This window comes from Rutilus rutilus (assembly GCF_951802725.1).
Source record: "Rutilus rutilus genome assembly, chromosome: 22".
NCBI classification, from domain to species: domain Eukaryota; kingdom Metazoa; phylum Chordata; class Actinopteri; order Cypriniformes; family Leuciscidae; genus Rutilus; species Rutilus rutilus.
Window position 1 is genome coordinate 6,073,906 of NC_140227.1, and position 19,776 is coordinate 6,093,681.

Below are 19,776 nucleotides of genomic sequence, written 5' to 3' on the forward strand. Positions count from 1 at the left end.
GACAAATCATTATTTTCTCGAAAAAACAACGGAATTGATTCAAGATAATTATCCACATGATAAAGAAGGTCTTGAATGTGCCAAAAATATAAATAACTCATTTTCGACCAAAAACGAAGTTACGGTCTTTTGCCTTTGCACGGCAGAGCTGGTCTAACACTGATGACATCATCGAGTCGCCACTGCTCTTAAACTCAATCGTGAGTTTTAAAGTCCGATTCTGAGGAATAAAAAGAATAACTTTGTAACTCGCAATTGAGTTTATATCACACATTTCTGACTTTATAACTGGACAAAGAAACAGAACAGGTGTAATTGGACTAATTACTAAATGAGGGACTTAAGTAAAGATTAGGGACAAAGGCAAACAGAGCAAACAAAGTGCAAACTAGACTAAACTGAACATACATGTTACAGCGATATAACAAAATGTGAAAAAAATAAGGGGGTTGAATACTTTTGCAAGGCACTATATATATATAGTATAATTTATTTATAATATATTTATTTATTTATTTATTTATTTATTATTATACACTCACATACTAAGACAAATCAGTAATCTAAAAAAGTTCCAAATGCTTTTAAAAGTATATTTTAAAAAGAAAATGCTGTTCTCAACCAGTAATGGTGGCATAGGTCGAGAAAATATCTCTAGAATTGAGTCGTGTTTGTTGCTCAATAAATGATTTTTTGCCGAAGGGGCTTGCTTGGATATTTATTGGAGTTTTCTCTCTCCAGCTTGCTTTGTTTTTGATTTTAGCCGATGTTTTCTTTTCCTCTCTAACTTGGTTAAATCCTTTTGAAGTATTGTTGGAATTAAATTTTCCCTCTTTGCTCAAGGGGGTTTCATTATCTTTTATTTATCACAAAATAAGGAAAAATCTCAGGACAATGTCACTATATCAAACAATAGAGAATGAAAACCGAATGCAGTCGAAAGAAAGGTTAGGGTGAGGTAGGATGAAACAAGAAACTTCAGGGATTTTACTCTAATAAAAAAGACTATTTTCCTCTAATGAGCAGTTTGGCTGCTCGCTGTAATGTAGTTAGCACTTGCATTTGTCCCAGCCATTACGGTCATTCCTCGTGCTGGATTTAGGTTTCTTAAAACATGATCTGCTCAGAGGAAGTCATAAAACACGGTGAAATTTTAATAATGTAGTAGAGTTTTTCTTAAGAAGAAAGAACATTACAAGGTTTGTTCAATAAACGGCATTTTAAGGTCAGTGCCTCACGTAAAGTCTATTATGATTATGAAAGAGGCTTTAAGAGAAATATGCTTGTAGGTTTATGAATCAATGACACATGTAAATACTTTTATATAGACCAAAATCTTCTACTGTGACTATAACACCCCCAAATACCCCCTCTCAATCAAAGAGTTCATTTAGAATATGGTAGATATTTTATACAGTTTTTAGACACATAAATGTAGCATCCATTTTTGTATTTAAGGACTATTTAAGTTGTCTAAGTCTTACATTGTTGTCAAAACTGGTTGAACGGGAGTTCAACAGGAGTAACAGAGACAAACTGCATTGTACTGTAATTCGCATTTACTGAAGCTGTGTATCTAGCTGGTTATACTAATGCTTGCTTTGAATGAATGAGGCATTTATATAGCGCTTTCATTACAGTTTCTTTGAGTGTGTTGTAAGACACTTCACCAGGATTGAGATATTACCACATCTTCAAACCACATGTCCCCTGACTGTTAGCACTGACATGGTTAAGCGTTAGCATCTATCTGCATTTATTACCTTATAGTTTTTGAATACATCATATAGCTTCATGCATATTTATAAAACTGTTCAGACTGAGAATGCTGATTTAATGTTAGCCCACATTCTAAATTAATAAGTTGCTTTGTTGCTTGTCCACAATAAAGCCTACAGTTAGGCTATTGAATTGAATTTGTTAGAAGAAGCAGCACATTCTGATGGCAATTCGCAACTATTTTGTGTTTTAGCGAATTGGTGGCTAAATTGTGTAATTTCACACAAACTAATTTGTAAGTTTTTTCTGCTTACGCCCCTCTGATGGTTTGATTTGGACTTTCATTCTTTTTTCTAAAAACCGTACAAATTCATACAAAATTGCCACTTTGTAGTTATTTATCTGCATTAGAAGAACACCCTTTAACTGTGGTGAAATCAATGTAACGCACAGTTTTATTGCTTTATTAAAACTGCCGTGGCAGCTTCTGCTTTGCATCCTTTACATTTTTTTAGCAGAGTCAGCAGAGAGCCGTCAATCCTTCTCTTCCGTTGCGTAAGAGGTTGTGGGAAATATTATCCCAAAATTCTTTCCCGAAAATCCAATAATAGCATACCATCTGGGTACTTTTGGCAAGCTACTTCCAACGTACTATGATCTGGGACATGCTAATTCCAATCTCGCATGTAATTTAGGATGGATAGCATGCAAATTGGGCCGCAGACATTGAGTGGAATGTAATCTGGGCACCCCTGTGTACCCAGAATACAATTGTAACAGCGTGTGGATGACACAAAGACGACATAAAGTTTGTGTGAGGTGTGAAATCTGTCTTTTCATGAGATTGAGGCACCGCTCTGTGTGAAAATGTATGTGACTCTTTGAGAATGTGTCTATTTTTCTTTGTTTATGTGTGTGTGCCTGTTGAGTCTATTGCTGGCTGCCGTGAAATGTTCTCTGACAGCGTGTGGATCTCCAGTCGCTCTTGACAGCTCATGGGCTTCAAATCCCACTGGGTTTACAGCCAGCATTCTCTTTTTGCCTGGACACATACACACTCACACACAAACATAAACACACGCCACTTCTAATTAACACTGCGCAAGATTCCGCCAGACAAGCTACTTTTACCCTGTCCACCTCTGCACTTCAAACAGCCAAGCGCTAACACCATGCAGCGCCCATCATAACCAAGGTGACTGGTTTCAGAGGGAGAAAGATTGGCTGTATTTACGCAGTCAAATTGAGCTCTCTGGAGTACAATCTCGCTAGTAACAGCTCTCAATGCATAAAAGATGCACAAACCAGTCATTCAGAGAGGTATCAGCATAGACACTTCACTCATTAGCTGTTAGCCTGTTAGCATGGGGCTACTGCAATATTAAACTTAACCTCTTTTTTTGTTGTTTTTTTGGGAGAGTTTGCATTGGGATTCATCTCACACGGATCAAAGACTTCCAAAGTGTCAGCAGCACTCGGCTGTGTTTACGCCACTTGATTCGTAATTATTTTCCTGGTTTGTTTTCCCAAAAGTGCTTTTATTTGTCAAATTTCTAATGCACGTTATGCTAATACCGGCCCCTGTGGAGACGATGACAGGCCTACGATTCAGTTTCTCCATGCGGGTCTCTCTCTTTCTCAGCTTTGATCGCTTTGGCGCTGATGCCACAGAGCCTATTTGAGTAATTAAGCGCAATCATTGATCTAATTAAAGAAAGTAGAAGTTGTGTCAGAGGAAGCACCTCTTTAATAGGGTCCAGTGCATTATGGAGGACGATAAACAGACCGATGCAAACCATGATTCGTTACTCAAATGGCCTTTCCCTTGGGTTCTATGAAGAGACTGCATCTCTATTTATTAACATATAACATTTATTATGATTATTATTATCATTAGTTATAAGATGGTTATCCTTACTTTGAAACAGAACATTTCAAAACAGCATTACTTGGAAATATATTTGAAATTAAACGAAATTTAACGTTCTTTACTGTCACTTTTTATCAATTGAATGCATATTTGCAAATATCAATTTCTTTTAAAAATAGTAATAATGAAAATTATTCTAAAGTATTCTAGCTGTTTTATTATTTCATTATTATTATTATTATTACTAAAGCACTCTAAAATAGCCTAGTTTCCTGCATTTAATTTGCTGTTTTAATCTAGATGTCCATTTGTAGCGTCATTGCTACTGGTGCATTTGAAGCATGCTTAGAAACTCTCCATAAGGGTTGAGTGTGTATGTGTGAGTACTGTAATGGAGAGGGAATAAGAAAGCTTTCTCACTCAGCGTTCACTGGCAGTCAAGCCGGGTAAATCCAGAAACACCACAGCCCCATGTGTCTCTGTGTTTATGACCCATCACTAATGCACCTGCAGCCGAGAGACAGGCTTAGTGTGACATATCATAGACACGTCAGAAACCCTAAGAGAAGCCACAGGAGATGTTTCGTTGTTTGTCTCTCTCTCTTGCCCATCCAAACTGCCACAATCTTCCAAATGGCATTTTTGTTTATCGAGCCGCAGTGCTGATATTGGGCAAACATAATGTAAATGCTCTTCAGATGTTTTTGCACAAACACACTTTTGTTCACATCGTAAATTACACTGTTGCGCTCACTTTTTCAGCATCAGTCTGAATGGTCTGAGGTCAGTGTTACACAGCTGTGTGTAGAATTGTTGCTAATTAAGTGAAAAGCACATTGTCCCTGGGGGCCAAACGCAAAATTTAGGTATATTTACACTTAAGATTCTTAAATCTTGTAATATCGCGTCAGCTCTCTGGAGATTTGGAGACAGTTCCTGGTGAAATATGCATGAGAACAGCAGCATTAGCGGAAAAGGACTTTTGCTTTCAGTGTCTCCCTTTGACACATTTTGATGAGGGCATGGTTGTACTTGTCAGATGAATTTTTGAGTGGCACGTCTTGTTTCGGAAGGGTTCTGAAAGGACGAGGGGGTGGGGAAGAAACTCACTGGTCCGCCTTCTCTTTGTTTTATAAATCTTTTTTATTTTTCATGCTTTGTGTTTTGTTCAAAGAATATACATAATTTGGTTATGGCTCAATGACATGAGGGTAATATTTTAATCTATTGATTTATTCAAAAAATACAGTAAAATGCAATACTTACACTTGATTAAACCTTATAGTATAAGTAAAATGATTTTTAGTGATGTAAATAAATTTAAAAGATATTTATCATAATGTTCAAGCTGCTTCCATCTCCATTTTATTTGGAGAAATATGTATTGTTGTGTTCCACAGAAAAAAAAAGAGACAGATATAAGGCTGACAGATTTTTCATTTCAGGTGAACTATCTCTTTAAAGATTGAGAGAATCAATGGTTAAAGTGGTTGTGTGTTCTCGTAGCAAAGCTAACGTATTCTGCCTCAAAACGTAATCTCATTTTAGGAGATCCATCAGCTTCTCTCACTCTCTTTCTCTCTCTCAACAAAAAAAAAAAAAAAAAGAGAGAGAAGGAAACGTTGAACAGAGGCAGTATTGATCGAGCTGAGAGAGGGGTCAGAGGTGAATGAAATGTTGATTTGACACCTGGTCTGTGCTCCCTCCCCTTCTGTCTAGAGGGAGGAATGAAGGGTAAATCAAAACAGTGGGAGGCTGAGATCTCTCACAACTATTTAATGTTCGAATAGGTTGAACCTTCCCCTCTGTCCTCGCAAGAATAGCTTTCCATGCACTGTACCAGCCACTGTGTGTTTTTACTAAAGGAGAGGAAGAGAGGGAGGAAGGGCTGATTTGATTGCTGGTTAAGTTGATAGACAGTTGGACAAACTCCTATCGACGTTGGGAAATAAGTAAACAAATGCAAATGGTTGTTCATAGCATTAAAAAATGTGATCCTACTGTACATAATATATAGTCTTGTGCTAATGTAGTAGCAACTGTTTACTTTTTACTAAGGGGGCGATAGCGATGTCTGTGCCATTTAACCAGATTTGTTGTTGTTCAAGTATCAAATTATAAACGTAATAAGGTATTGACAGTTTAACTTGCTTGCTCAGAAAATGATGCCCTGCCTTGGCAGTAGTTGACTGTAAAGCAACAGCTGACTGTAGAAGAAGATAATTTATACTAATGCTTGCTATGGACCCTAGAGTAGACGCTATATTTAATTTGACACACATGAAAATGAGGCTGTGAGCAATAGAAGTGCATTCTGTTCAGTTTTCCAGAATTCAGTCAGTCAGTTCAGTCGAACATACACATAATTGTTTCTACTCCAATTCGTTTTTTTCTTTTTTAAATATAAAGATTTAAAAGGTGGCTGACATAAAAACTTGTTTTAAATGTTTTTAAAACATAAAAAACATGCAAAGTCAGGTCACGTGTCTGCGTCGAGTATGTTTTGGGCCTAAAACAGATAGGATAATACAATATCATAAATATGCTAATGTTAACTGGACAGAGCTTAATGCATAAACAAATGAAAAATGGATCTAACGGAACAAACAAAACCATAAAACCAGCAAAACAAATAAGAAAGAAATAGTACCGATCTCTATTTTTCTGCTCAGAGGCAGGGTTATGTACTCGGACCTTTGTTTTTCTCATCTGAGATGCGTATCCTGAGGTGTGGTTGGGATTAAGTTTGCGTGTGCAGTTTTTCTAACCCTGTTAGGGCTGCATTAAGGAGTGAGTAATCTCTTCACACGCAAGTCCTCGCTCTCTTTCATTACCCAGCAGTGCTGCCCGGATCTATAGCACTCTGCCGCTCCATATGAAACCCAGACCTGTCCAATCAATATGCCCCAAGGCTGCAGTGAGGGCAGAGGCTGAGGAGGATGAATCCTAATTTGATGAAATACGCATTTCGGATCGGTCCGGATGCTTGCAGGGCTGGGGTAATTGTCGACAAATATATCTTAAAGGCCGGTAGCTGAGGATTGCTTTCAATTAGGGCTGGACGTTCTGTTTAGCTGTTTGTGGACCACTGCTCACCTCTCACCGAGTCTGAGAGAGAAGAAACACTCGCATACTCACACTCTGGCACTATAGTGTCTCATCAGGTTATTGCTCTGAAAGGTGCATTTATGATTTGGCATGCTTTAACTGTAAGCAAAGCCAAAGCGGTGCTTTAACCTGTTTAATGGACTCTTAAAACATCCTTGTCTTGTTTGCTTGTCTCATTTTGTGTGCTGAAGTAAAATTGTCTGCTCATACTTTTTATTATGTATAAGATGACAAGGGTCTCTTCTGTGTGGCTTTGCAAACTGCAATACGCTATAATTCTGGTTTTTGGACAAAATAACGTGTTTTGAAAGCAGCAGGGAAGAAAGATATATTGCAGCGAAGATTTAAGAATTTGTTCAAAACATGAATTTGTTCCTTCATTTTAGCTGTATCGTGGCCTCATTTTGCTAACTCGTTCCCTTGTTTTAGTTCAACTGTGACTATGGAGGAACAAATGAGTAAAACATGGCATCGTACATTTTGATATATCGCTTTTACCCAGCATGCTGTTACTGCTAAATATGATCACAGCTAGCTAAAAAGGTATTTACTTGTGTCACGCGGGAGATAAAAGAACCATTCATTCCATTAGCAAGTGTTAGCTTGGTAGCTAGCTAACTTTTGGTCACTTTCTGTCAAAAAGGAAATCTGAGGTTCAGAAGAAAAAGCCTTATCAAACAATGATTTATTCGTAAAAAAAATCTCCTGGTACTTCCAAAAGTTGTTTTCATATTTGTCTCTACCGAGTGCTTGTAAACTTTTCAGTGGAAATAAAAAAATGTAATAAAATAAAAACATCTGCTTCGGTCTGTGTGGTTCAAAGGTCTTGGAATCAAGTGTGATTTCTCTGTCATTTCATCAAGCTTTTCCGTTTTTTTTTTTTTTTTAGACAGACAGACAGATGGTCGTTTCAGGACAGCTCTAGTGTGTTTTGACTGGCATTTATGAAATATAAAGTGAGTCTGGGAGCGCTTCGGCTTCTGTTTGCAGTGTGATGATCCATTGATTTGCTGTCTCTCTCTTCTGCAGGGACGTACGGACCAGATACAGGGTGGACGGCAGCTTTTCCTGAGTGTCAGGAGAGAAACCAATCGCCAATCAATATAGCCGACCAAGACACTAAGGTCTCGATGGAGTACCAGGAACTCACGTTGGACGGCTTCGATGCAGAGTCGTCCAACAAGACGTCAATGAAGAATACAGGCAAAACTGGTAAATGCAGACAGATACAGACAGTCTGTGATAGTTCACCAAAAAAATATCATTGATCTATCATTTCATCAGATATAAGGCAGAATGTCCTGGGTTGCGTTTCTCAGACGCATCGTGAGCTAAGTTGATCGTAGAGACCATTGGTTGCAATTGTTCTACGATCTTTTTGAGAAACTCAGCTTTGGCCATTAAAAAGTGAAGGGGGTTTAAAATGGGTCATAACATGACCTGACAAGTCTTCTAAAGCCATGTGATTATCACTCTCTAAAAGTATTTCTAGTAAGTGTTTCTAGTTTTGGAATTATGTTATATTTTTTTATATTTTTATTAGAGACTTGAGAACAAAAACAATTATTGGGTAGGGAAATGGAATGGATCAAGAATACGCTGGATTTAATGCTACAGAAACACGTGCCAATTGCCGCCCACGCCATTGACTTCTATAAATTATAGGTCACATTGAATGGAAGTGTTCAACTCTTGTACTTTCAAGCTCTATCATACTTCATCTTCCTCCTGAACTTTTCACACCCGAATTCTGTTTTCATGCTACAGTCTTGCACCATTAAGCAGTACTGCAGAGGAGTGTATTGAGGAAGTTTACACAGACACGAATTGCCCAGCATTTCCCTCCTTAACATAATCCGTGCAGAGGAAGACAAATGTCCCGCTGTTGTCCCATGAATAATGGAGAGCTGCTCTGCTATTTATAACTGACACATGAGTGTTTTATCAGAGAAATAATCACTTGGAACAGGGCGGCACAATAAACCTACAGACCCGGCACCTCTGAATTATGCATGACTCAATCAATGTTTTAAATCATTTTCTCTATGGACGACTACAACGTCAAGTGACCCTTGACCTTCTCACCTTGAGCGAAACACTCATTAGGGATGTCCGGAAAAGGAATAAGTGTGAAAAAAAGAACTTGGATGTCTTTGCAATGGAATACTAGCGTACTTGTGGATTGTACGGTATATAGTGTACACCAGTGGTTCTCAACAAAGTGGCCACAGGATGACTTAAAATTATTTTATTATATACAAAAACACACACGAAAGACCCTAATATGAATGCTAAAAACACAAATCAAATCAAGATGTTTTTTTTTTATTATTGAAAAGCATACCCAATCTTGAATTCTTTTACTTGAATCCTTAATTACAGCAGACATACCAGAGACCATATCTTGAAATATTGTGTTGGACGATCGTTTAAGATAAATTAATTATTTATTATAAAAATATAACAAACACATATTATAAATATGTAATAAAATAAATGATGATAAGTTAAAATGCTTATTTAATCCAATTTTCTATAAAGATGTCTTATTTTTAGGCAGTCAAATCTATTTGTTGTGTTGAAAATGGAAGATGATGTCAAGTACATTGCATTGTTTGGTACAGTATTTCACTCGGTGTGCTTTGTTCTGTTCCATGCGTACTGAAATATCATCTACTGTGCATATACATGCCATATACTGCAGAAAATATAAAAGCAGTATGTTATTCCAAACCTAGAGGCGTTTTTGCAAGCGATCGAGCGAGTGTGTGTGTTGCTGGACTGGCCAATACACAAGCTTCTCACAGACCCCCACCAAATTAAACTTCAGAAATTCATGAGATCTTGGAACCTTGAAGAAACATTTGCATTGATCAAGGATTTGCTGGCAGGAGAGGCCTAGTTTTCACAAGCTGCCGTTCCAAGGTCCTGCTGGCTTAGCTGTCTAATTCCTGCCTGTTTGTTAAAGCTCATGAAGCTCAAAGCCGGAATAGCTAATGAAACTGATTCTCCCTCTCATGGCGGATTACGTCAAAAAATCAACAAAAGACCAAACAACTTAAAGAGGAGTCGAGAGAAGGACAGAGAGCGGCGTTGTTTTTTCCCAGGCTTGAGAGCGTGTGTTTGTGCTAGAGCGTGTCATGCGTCTTACTTTTGCCCCTGGCTTCTCCGAGTCGTCACTCGTCGTTGCTGTGGTGACAGATTCAGACTGCCACCAGTTGATTGCTTCAATATCTCAGTGGTTGGACACTAGCCTGTTTCGCTAAGATTACAAGTGAGGTTTCAGAGGAGCCGTTCTTTAAAATAGGACACAAATCTCTTGTGGCAAGCGGCAAGTAAAAATCACTCTGAAATTCAATCAGAAAAAGAAATCTGTCCAACAAAGGCTGTGCTATTTAAGGTTGCACCCATTAATGAAAGTCCGGTCCTGGTGCGAAAGACCAATTTGTGAATCTAAATGCTCTTTGACGGAAGAGCTTCCGCTATCGGTTCCCCACTTTTTTTTAAGGCTCTTGTTTTACGAAATAACAAAAGGAATCAAAAAAAGCAATTTGAAATGATGTGAGGGGAAAATGTCTGCTCTCGGCCAAATTACTCCTTCATTTGAGACCTAGCCTGAGGGCAACAGCAGAAAGGAATTGTGTATAATATTCAGCACATGTCCCTAAGGAAGGTAAAGGAATAATCATAAATACTGAAAGCCAGTCAATGCTTGGAATGCATTTGTTTAATGTACATGCCAAGAAAGTGGTCTTTATTTCTCTTTTTCTCCCTGTTTTTCTCCACCTCACAGTGGCGATCTTCCTGAAGGACGATTATTTTGTGAGAGGAGCCGGTCTACCGGGTCGCTTCAAAGCGGAGAAGGTGGAGTTCCACTGGGGCCAGAGCAATGGTTCTGACGGCTCGGAGCACAGCATCAATGGCAGGAGATTCCCTGTGGAGGTGAGCCTCAGCTAATCTCTCTCCAACGTCTGTTCCATATCTAAACAAACCAGCTCCACCAACTCACAACTCTAGCCTACTTGCTTTATTTTGCCGGACACGCCAACTTTTTTTTAAATTACACTCTTACTTGGGACTTTGTCTCAAGAACATTCAAGCAACGTTTGAAGAATGCTATAAATTTCAAATGGCCCAAGAGTCGTGATGCTTTAGGGTATTTTGCCTTTGATGTTTTGGTGTATAAGAGTGTCTATGATTAAAAAAAGAAGAAAAGTCTAGATTAAAAAGGAATTTAAGTTAATGGTGCTAAAATGTCATGTGGTGTGACCAACACGTAAAAAGTGCAATTATATCGTCCTGTACATTGTCATTCCAATAAATAAATAAAGGTAACTTTTTGGGGGGAGTCACACCACATGACATCACAATATGAACTAAGCTTGACTTACCATAATAAAGGTCAAATGATCTGATATTTTAAGAGAATTTCTGTATTGATCTTGACATGACGTACTATTAAGGGTCTGCTGAGGTCCTTTTCTCTTTTTCTGTTTCTTCATATTGGCCGAAACTTATTGGCAGACAAAAGGTTTCCATTAATAAGTCATTGACCCACAGCTCTTGTAAGTATAAAATGAACTTTATCTGGACTTTGGTAGTCTTCACTTCGAGGAAAAGCAGGAGGAATCATGGTCGGGTGGAAAGGAGGAATGGTTGGCCGTCTGTTATAGAAGCGTGTAAAGGGCGTTCCTGTATTGATTGAACAGGGCATTATGGAGACGAGCTCTCTCTCTTGGGTCTGATCACTGGCTGCTTGTGTCTCTCTTTGCAATTCTGATTTATCACTGTGGCTGCCTGGCACTTCTCATGCACACTTGAGACCGATTTTATCACCCAGCCTCAAATATGCAAGTTATCAGAGTTTTGCATGTCTTTCAACCTTAAGTGCAATTAATATTGTTTGATTTGGTGGTCGTAATTTTATTGCTCTCCCGCCCAACCTAATTTAGAGAGTAAAATGTGTTCGTTGGCCTGCATTAGCGTCCCTCGTATTGGCAGTTTGATGTGGCTTGGTGTGATGATGTCATCACAGTACAAATCACATTGGCACTTAAGGTCTCCTACTGCATTCTACCAGCTATGTAGATATTGTTTGCTTATAATAAAAAAATAAAAAAATAAAGACATTTAAAAAAAATATAGAAAGAATTTAAATAGATTGTATTAACCCAGAAATGGCATACCCAAACTAAAACAGATACAGTTCATGAACTCTTTGCACTAAAAGCATAAGTATGGTCTCATTTAAAAGCAGACACTTGGCAGTTTATTATAAAGGCAGAATTAATTATTGTCATATTGAAAGTTTCAGCTTCAAAGTTGTGTAAAATTATTAGAAATGTATTTTTTTTTAAATATTTATTTTTTGAATTTTTGAATCTAGAAATGCAGCGCAGCTAAAGCCACATGGCTGACCATGTTATATTTCAAATCTGAAGATAATAAGTCTAAAACTCTGAATTTAATGAAATGTTTTTAACGATCATGTCATGTGACTTATTTTGAGAAGACTCTAAAATGCTAAGTGATGTTTATTAACAGTAAAGAGATTTACTGCAGCTGTGAGAGGCCAATGCGCTACAGTGATTTTACTGCATAAGGGTTCGGGAAAATACGTTTATTCGGAACCAGATACATTTAAAAAATAAATAGCGTATAGAGTTAATGATTCTTTTTACTGAATCAAAACCTAGTCTATCTAATTCCAGAACAAATTACTCTTATGAGTCAGTTATTTTTAGTAAATGAAAAGCAGTCTGACCGCTGTAATACTGGCAATTCCTGAACAAATGACTCTTGTGAGCCAATTCTTTTTAATGAATCAAAACAGCACAAACAGCGTAGTCTAACAGATTCTTGATGGAATGGCCCTTATGAGCCAATTCTTATTAGTGAATCAAATCTATACAGCACAACCAGTATAGTCCAACTAATACCCAATGAGCCAAATCATTTTAGTGACTCAAAACCATACAGCGTTACCATTCTAATCCTACCAATTCCCAAACAACTGACTAGTATGAACCATTCCCTTTTTTGGTGAATCAAAACGCCACTCCCTTTTCAGTGAATACAGCACTGCGCTGACGGTGCACGTACAACACCGCATGCACAAGAAAGACAGAAGAAACAGAAGAGTCACAACACTTTCAAAGCTGTGCGGACACGACTGCACGCAAGATGTGCCTCAACCAATTTCTGACGGAATGACCCTTTATGAGGCAGTTCTTTTTAGCGAATGAAACACATACAACTTGACTCAAATCAGTGTAGTGACTGGTTGTTTATATGACAATATATACACATTTTCAACTATTCATTTTATACATTTGCATTTGCAAACACATAGTCTTTGCAAGTGTTTCCTTCAAGAAATAAAAGTGATCAGATAATCGTGTAGCTTCAGAGCCAAATAGAGCTGACACTGTATTTAGAGCGACTTTTGGGCAGTCTCACTAGAGCGATCTGTGTTTAGGTTCCTGTGATGTCTGTCTGTAGTGTGTTTGACTTGTTTGGTCTGTCACATTTAGTGTCTTGTAGTCGATGTGAGTTGAGCCTGAAGCTCAGAGAATGTAGATGAGGCTGCTCTTTTCACTCTGTTACACAACCCTAGCTGAATAAAGAAAAGACAAAGAGACAGACGTGAGAAAGAGGAGTTTGGAACTTCACAGAAGCAGCAGAAACATAGATGACAAGAAGAGAAACACTAGAGGTAAGGTTAACAACAAAACCGAATAACAAGACAGAGTTGAAGTGAAGTGTGGCCTATTATGAATTAGTCTTCATCAGCCAAAACGCTATCTTACAAGCAACACGCTCATTAACGAAACAAATTCGAGTCAGAAAGCTAATTAAGGCAATCAGCAGTGGAGCTCTGTGGTTTTCCTGGCGTGACGTCACGTGTTTTGGCCTGTGCTCTCTTCATGAAAGCTCTCAGACCCAGATCTCATAGCAAACAGCATCACCTATGGCAAGCCGTTTTAACATTTAATCCTTAAAACCTACTAGTCTTTATTTTCATGCTACTAGTACTTATCTTTTAGATAGTATCTATTCCATTAAGTACTAGTACTTATTCATTAGCTACTAGTGCTTATTCTTTAGGTACTAGTGCCTATTCTTTAGATACTAGTACCTTTCTAAAAGATACTAGTAGTTATTCATTAGATTCTAGTGCCTATTAAATTGGTACTAGTACGTATTTATTATATAGGCTACTAGTACTTTAATTCATTAGTTACTAGTACTTATTAGATACTAGTACTTATTTCAATAGTGACTAGTAACTATTATTTTGTTACAAATAAAAAAAAATGCCATTGACTTCTATGGGCATCTGTCATTCAGATGTCAACTATTCAGTTCTGACTAGTGTGTATTCTAATTGTGACTAGTACATATATATTAGATACTAGTAGTTATTCATTAGGTACTAGTACTTATTTTTTAGATACTAGTACCTATTAAATAGATACTAGTACTTATTCATTAGCTACTAGTACTTATTCAATAAATACTAGTACTTATTCAATAGATACTAGTACCTATTAATTAGATACTAGTACGTATTAATTAGCTACTAATCTAATGAATAAGTACTAGTACTTAATGGAATAGATACTAGTATCTAAAAGACAAGTACTAATAGCATGAAAATAGAGACTAGTAGGTTTTAAGGATTTAATGTTAAAACGGCTTGCCATATTCACCTGTGGATTAAAGCCATTTACAAAAACATGCATCAAACGCAAGTGCACATTTGGTTTCCTTATAAAGTGGTCATGACATGATTTAGAGGGTGTAGACTGAGAGAAGAGGGCTCATTAAACTGAATTAATTACACTAATTAGAACCACTGAAGAATTATTGAAAGACTAGGATGGAGGGCTTTTTTATGGTTGTAGTTATTTTGGTTGCTATTGTTTTTTGATTCTCTTTGAGGCAGATTTTTTCAAACCACAAATGTTAACTCATAATATGCTGGATAGGATTTTGCATGTCATTAGAACGATTAAAGTCACTTCAAACTAATATGGAAATAGTTTCTAACTAAATGAAACCAGAATGACTGTTGCATGTTTCCAAATGAAGCAGTTGTGTTTCCTTCCTTTCGAACAGATCAAGCCAAAGATTAATTTGTTCCCATGAGTTAAATTGTGGCTGTAATTTAAATTAAATCAAGGAAACAAAGTAGTACAACATAGGCTACGTTTACACGTGGATGGCTATTTTCATAAACGGACATTTCACCCCTGTTCGTTTTCAAAAATAACATCGTGCACACGAACCCGTGTATATGCTGTCAAGAGCATGCCAAACTTGTAGGTGGCAGTGTAACGAGAAGCTCAAGCCCACGTTAGCCAATCAGAATCCCGAAAATAGTCACATTGGCCCTCATTTATCATCCTTGCGTAGAAACGGGCGTATATGTTGGCGTAAGCGCAACATGGGGTGGTGTGGCGCAATGGATAAGACACATGCCTTTGGTGTGAGAGACCCGGGTTCGAATCCACTGTGAGACATCAATGTGTCCCTGAGCAAGACACTTAACCCCTAGTTGCTCCAGAGGCGTGCGACCTCTGACATATATAGCAATTGTAAGTCGCTTTGGATAAAAGCGTCAGCTAAATGAATAAATGTAAATGTAAATGTAAATGTAAGATTATGCTTACACTCTTCTCACCGCCTGATTTATGAAGCTGTGCGTACCTTTGAAATCCAGGTGTACGCAATACCTGCGCTTGATAAATGGCGCGGCTGAAAACGAGCGTCATTAGAATAACACGCCCCTATATATTCAAGTCTCCGCTCCCCCCATGCCCTCATTTTACGCCATGGACACACGGAAGACGGCAAAGAAGAGAAACTTCTTTGAGAAAGAGAAAGCGAAACCAGGGAAGTGGAAAGAAACAAAATTGATTTCTAGATTTTTATTAATGACGCTTATTGTTATTTAGAAGAAGAATGTCGTTATTATTATTATTTGTATTATTATTATTATTATTATTATTATTTAAAAGAAGAAGAATGTCATTTTTATTATTTTGTCAGTCTGAATAATTTTTTTGGTCATTGAAAGCCTTTCATTACTAAACCCAGTCCGTGCGCACCTGCCGGGCCTAACCCTGGCCTAACCATCGTTTCAAAGAATAGTACAACGGCGAGCGCGTCGAGTATAAACGCCTCGTCCGTTTGGGGAGGTGCGCGCGCAGTCTGCGGAGCCAGGCGAAAGTATAAACAAGGCTTGAAACGTCAGGTAAAGCGCACAGGCTCGCAACTTAAGGAATACATATGCCTACAAATCAAATGCTTTGGTAAAGTCACACAAATTAAACATTGAAGTCCATGTTGCACAAAAATAAACACTGAAGTTTATAATTACTATGTTGTTGTTTTTTTACAGTGGGTCATAATATATAATATCTTTTAGTTTGTCAGTGCGTTTTGTGGTGTTAGGAATTGTTTTTCTGCGCATTCCCGCACTCAAAACGTGCGTACACCACCTCCTGAGCTGGCGTAGGATTTGAGCGTGCCGTACGCCAACGTCCATATTGATAAATCTCAAAGTCACCGTGGTTTGGGGTGTACGCTGGAAATTTGGTGTACGCACTTTTGATAAATGAGGGCCATTCTGTGACGTTGCTGCCTAAAACTCAGTTTTTCTCAGTTTACATGCAAACGTGCAAACAAAGGTTTCCAAAATCTCCACTCTGGCCGGAGTTTTTAGAAAGAATCGTTTTCAGAGGCGAATTCTCCGTTTGCGTGTAAACGAAGGGCACAAACGAAGGGAAATGCCTCCGTTTTTCAAAATAGCCATGTATGTGTAAACGGGGCCATAGACACTTTTTAATTAAAACAGTGTAACTAATAAAACATGGCCACAGATTCATAAGACATGGGAACAAATTCTTAATTCACAATATCTATTTTTTTCTTCTGCATGTCATGTGTGATTGAATGATTTAGATTAATGACTTAAATGACTCACACACTTTCATTCATGAATGAGTCATATGACTTGCTGGGGGAAAATCAAGATAACATGGCCACATTTAATTCCCTCATTTTAGTTCAGTTGTGGCCATGATTTAACAATTCAAACGAGGGAACAAATTAGCACACCATGGCCACGATTGAACTAGTGATACGTGTCTGTTTGTATTTGTTCAGTTTCCCGCCACTCCTTTGTTCCCATGGTCACCGTCTTCATTAGTTCATTTGGTTCAGCTGTGTGTCTTTAATTATCTTGTTAATCAGTTTAATTAGTTCCTCCCTGTTACCTGTGTATTTAAGTCTCGAGTCTTGTGCTGTCTAGTTGTCTGTCATCGTTGATGTTGGCCTGTTTGTCCTGTGTTAGAGATTTCTTAGTGTTTCTGTAAGTTTGAATTTATGATAAATAAAGACTGCTGCATATAGATCCTGTTTCCTTGTTGCTACAACCAGACCCATAACAACTAGAACAAGAGAATTAATTAATAAAATGTGAACCTGATTCCTGAACAAATCTGTTTTTGAAAAAAAAAAAAGTTGAAAATGATTCAGTGCCCTGCAGAAAGAGTTGCTAAACTTCAGAAGTCATGATCAGATTCGAGGACTAGCAGTTGTATAAAATTATAAAACTCATATTACACAACACACATTTTATTTCCTTTAAATTCATGTTTTATAAGTTTTTTTTTTAGTTTTTTTTTTTTTTTATCACAAATAGTTATTTTAATCTATTCAAAGCTAATAAATATGTCCTAATATTTATTTGGTACTTTCTAATATGGTATATGTACCCCTATAGGACAGGAGTTTTCGAGACGTTCGATTTCACAGAAGATGCTAAAAGCTGCTTTTGTTTGTTATTGATTGTTTGGATCAGTCAGTGTGAGCCAGACAAATGTGGAACTTGTTTATATGTTGATTTGTTTTTGTTCGTCTCGTATCTGCACAAAGTAATATTACAGCTCCGCTTAGATCATCACACTGAGATTTCCAAGGATCCGCACACTGCCAAGCGCTCCCTCTTTGCATACAGATTACTCCTCCACGAAGCATTCTGCGTTGGTCGCCTCGGCCCTGTTAACCAAAGACGTTTTTCATGTTTTTGTTTTTTCAAGTGTGGCAATTACTTTTGTTTTAGCTGGAGAGTCGACTGGAGACCTGAGGTAATTAAATGCTGCCCCCTGTGTAGGGCTGTTCAGAGCCTGACCGACAGCACTGCTTCTTTTGACAGAGCACCCAGTGGCCCTTGACTTCAATCTGAGAGCTGCCAGATCACTGTCATTATCACTGGGGAGAGCGCTCTCCATCCTTCACTCGTCCGTCAAGCGGACCCTCCAGATGTATGGTAATCCAGGGGCTTCATGGCGTCGACAAAAGGCCTTCCTCCAGAGTGTTTTGTTGAGCTGAAAAAACAATCTTGAGGGATTTAGCAAAGGAACACATTGGTCTTTACTCGGGTCCACATTCATCTAGCCTATCTGATTAGAAGTACACAACTTTTTGGAAAATAATCATTTAAAGACTTTTGTTTAGCTTGGAGAAAAAAAAAACAGTGTAGCCGGTCAAGTAAAATGCAGAGTCTGCCAACCAGTTTTATCAATGTACCAGCAGTTAGAGTTAATCATAAAATGTCTTATAAAATGCCCATCTAACAGCCTTTCAGAAAATACATTAATTAGGTGAATGTTGTCACCTAATCAATATTCATGAGCTAAGCTGATATAGTTTATACTATTCCCCTCTCAGATCACTTCTGTGCCTCTGATGACATGTATTTAATGCAAGCGAACGAAAGTAGTTGTTCTTGAGACCATTTCTTGAGTTGACTTCACTTGGTTTTGATATGTTATTGTCAACTAGACATTCACCAGTTTACTAATGGATCAATAGCTTTGTTTCCATCCACCTATTTTTATGCGCATTTTGGGATATCGCTGGATGGAAACGCCAAGATGAGCATAAATTCTAAAAATAAAAACGTACGCATTCAATTGAGTGAGATAAATGTTTTATCCGATAAGAAAACATGCATATAAACTACGATGGAAACATTCTGCGCGATGGGACGGCATAGCTGGACTAACCAGCGAACCGATCTCGTTTCACAGGATCTGAAATGCTGTTTTGGTTGTTCTGAAATACCTGAGGAAAGTCTGTCGTCAAAGTGGTTTGGTATAATTAGCTTCCAGAACTGTCTTACATGACTGCGTTCCCAAACAGCAGGATAGCAAGGTAGCATGAGCGCGTTTATTGCATTTCATCTGCACGCTCTGAAGCGCAAGTAATTTATGAATGTTATTAGGCTATATACAGTGGCTTCTTCAATTTTTTGTAAAGCACCTCTGGGATATCAAAGATTCACAAGTTGACTAGTCATTCAGACAACCAACCGAAAAAAGTTTTTTTACATACCTAATTGGATGACTTCTAATCCAACACACCTGGTTCTCATCTGTTCATTAAAGGGATAGTTCACCCAAAAATGAAAATTCTGTCATCATTTAGTCACCCTCAAGTTGTTCCAAACCTGTGTGAGTTTCTTTGTTCTGCTGAACACAAATGAAGATATTTGGAAGAATGTTTGTAATCAACAGATCTCGGTCCCCATTGACTACCATAGTAGGAAAAAAATATACTATGGTAGTCAATGGGGACCGAGATCTGTTTGGTCACAAACATTCTTCCAAATATCTTCCTTTGTGTTCAGCAGAACAAAGAAACTCATACAGGTTTGGAACAACTTGAGGGTGAGTAAATGATGACAGAATTTTCATTTTTGGGTGAACTATCCCTTTAATACGCTAAAATGGTTGTGTCAGATAAAGGAGACATCTCAAATGTGTTCTTCTGGGGGACCTACAGGAACAAGGTTAGCCAGCGCTGAAGTAGACTTTGATAAAGACAGAAATTCACCCTTCATGTCTTTCTATTCCTCCTGAAGCAGTTTGCTCACTCACACATGCTAAACAGCCTGAGGAGGCCAGAGAGGGAAAGAGAGGAAGTGAGTGAGGGAGAGTTGACAGGGTGTGTAAGAGATGAGCTGTGACAGATGTCTGTCAAATTACTCCTCTACAGACACCGAAGGC

The 19,776-nt window shown here is 38.0% G+C and overlaps 1 protein-coding gene across 1 annotated transcript in view; it reads left to right on the plus strand.

The window, feature by feature from the left end:
* The window catches only part of ptprga (protein tyrosine phosphatase receptor type Ga), a 249,405-nt gene that overhangs the window by 146,031 nt on the left and 83,598 nt on the right, over positions 1 to 19,776 (plus strand). The window contains exons 3-4 of the mRNA XM_084395536.1: positions 7,727 to 7,909; positions 10,491 to 10,639. Coding sequence (XP_084251662.1) covers positions 7,727 to 7,909; positions 10,491 to 10,639 — 332 coding nt within the window. The remainder of the gene's footprint in view (positions 1 to 7,726; positions 7,910 to 10,490; positions 10,640 to 19,776) is intronic.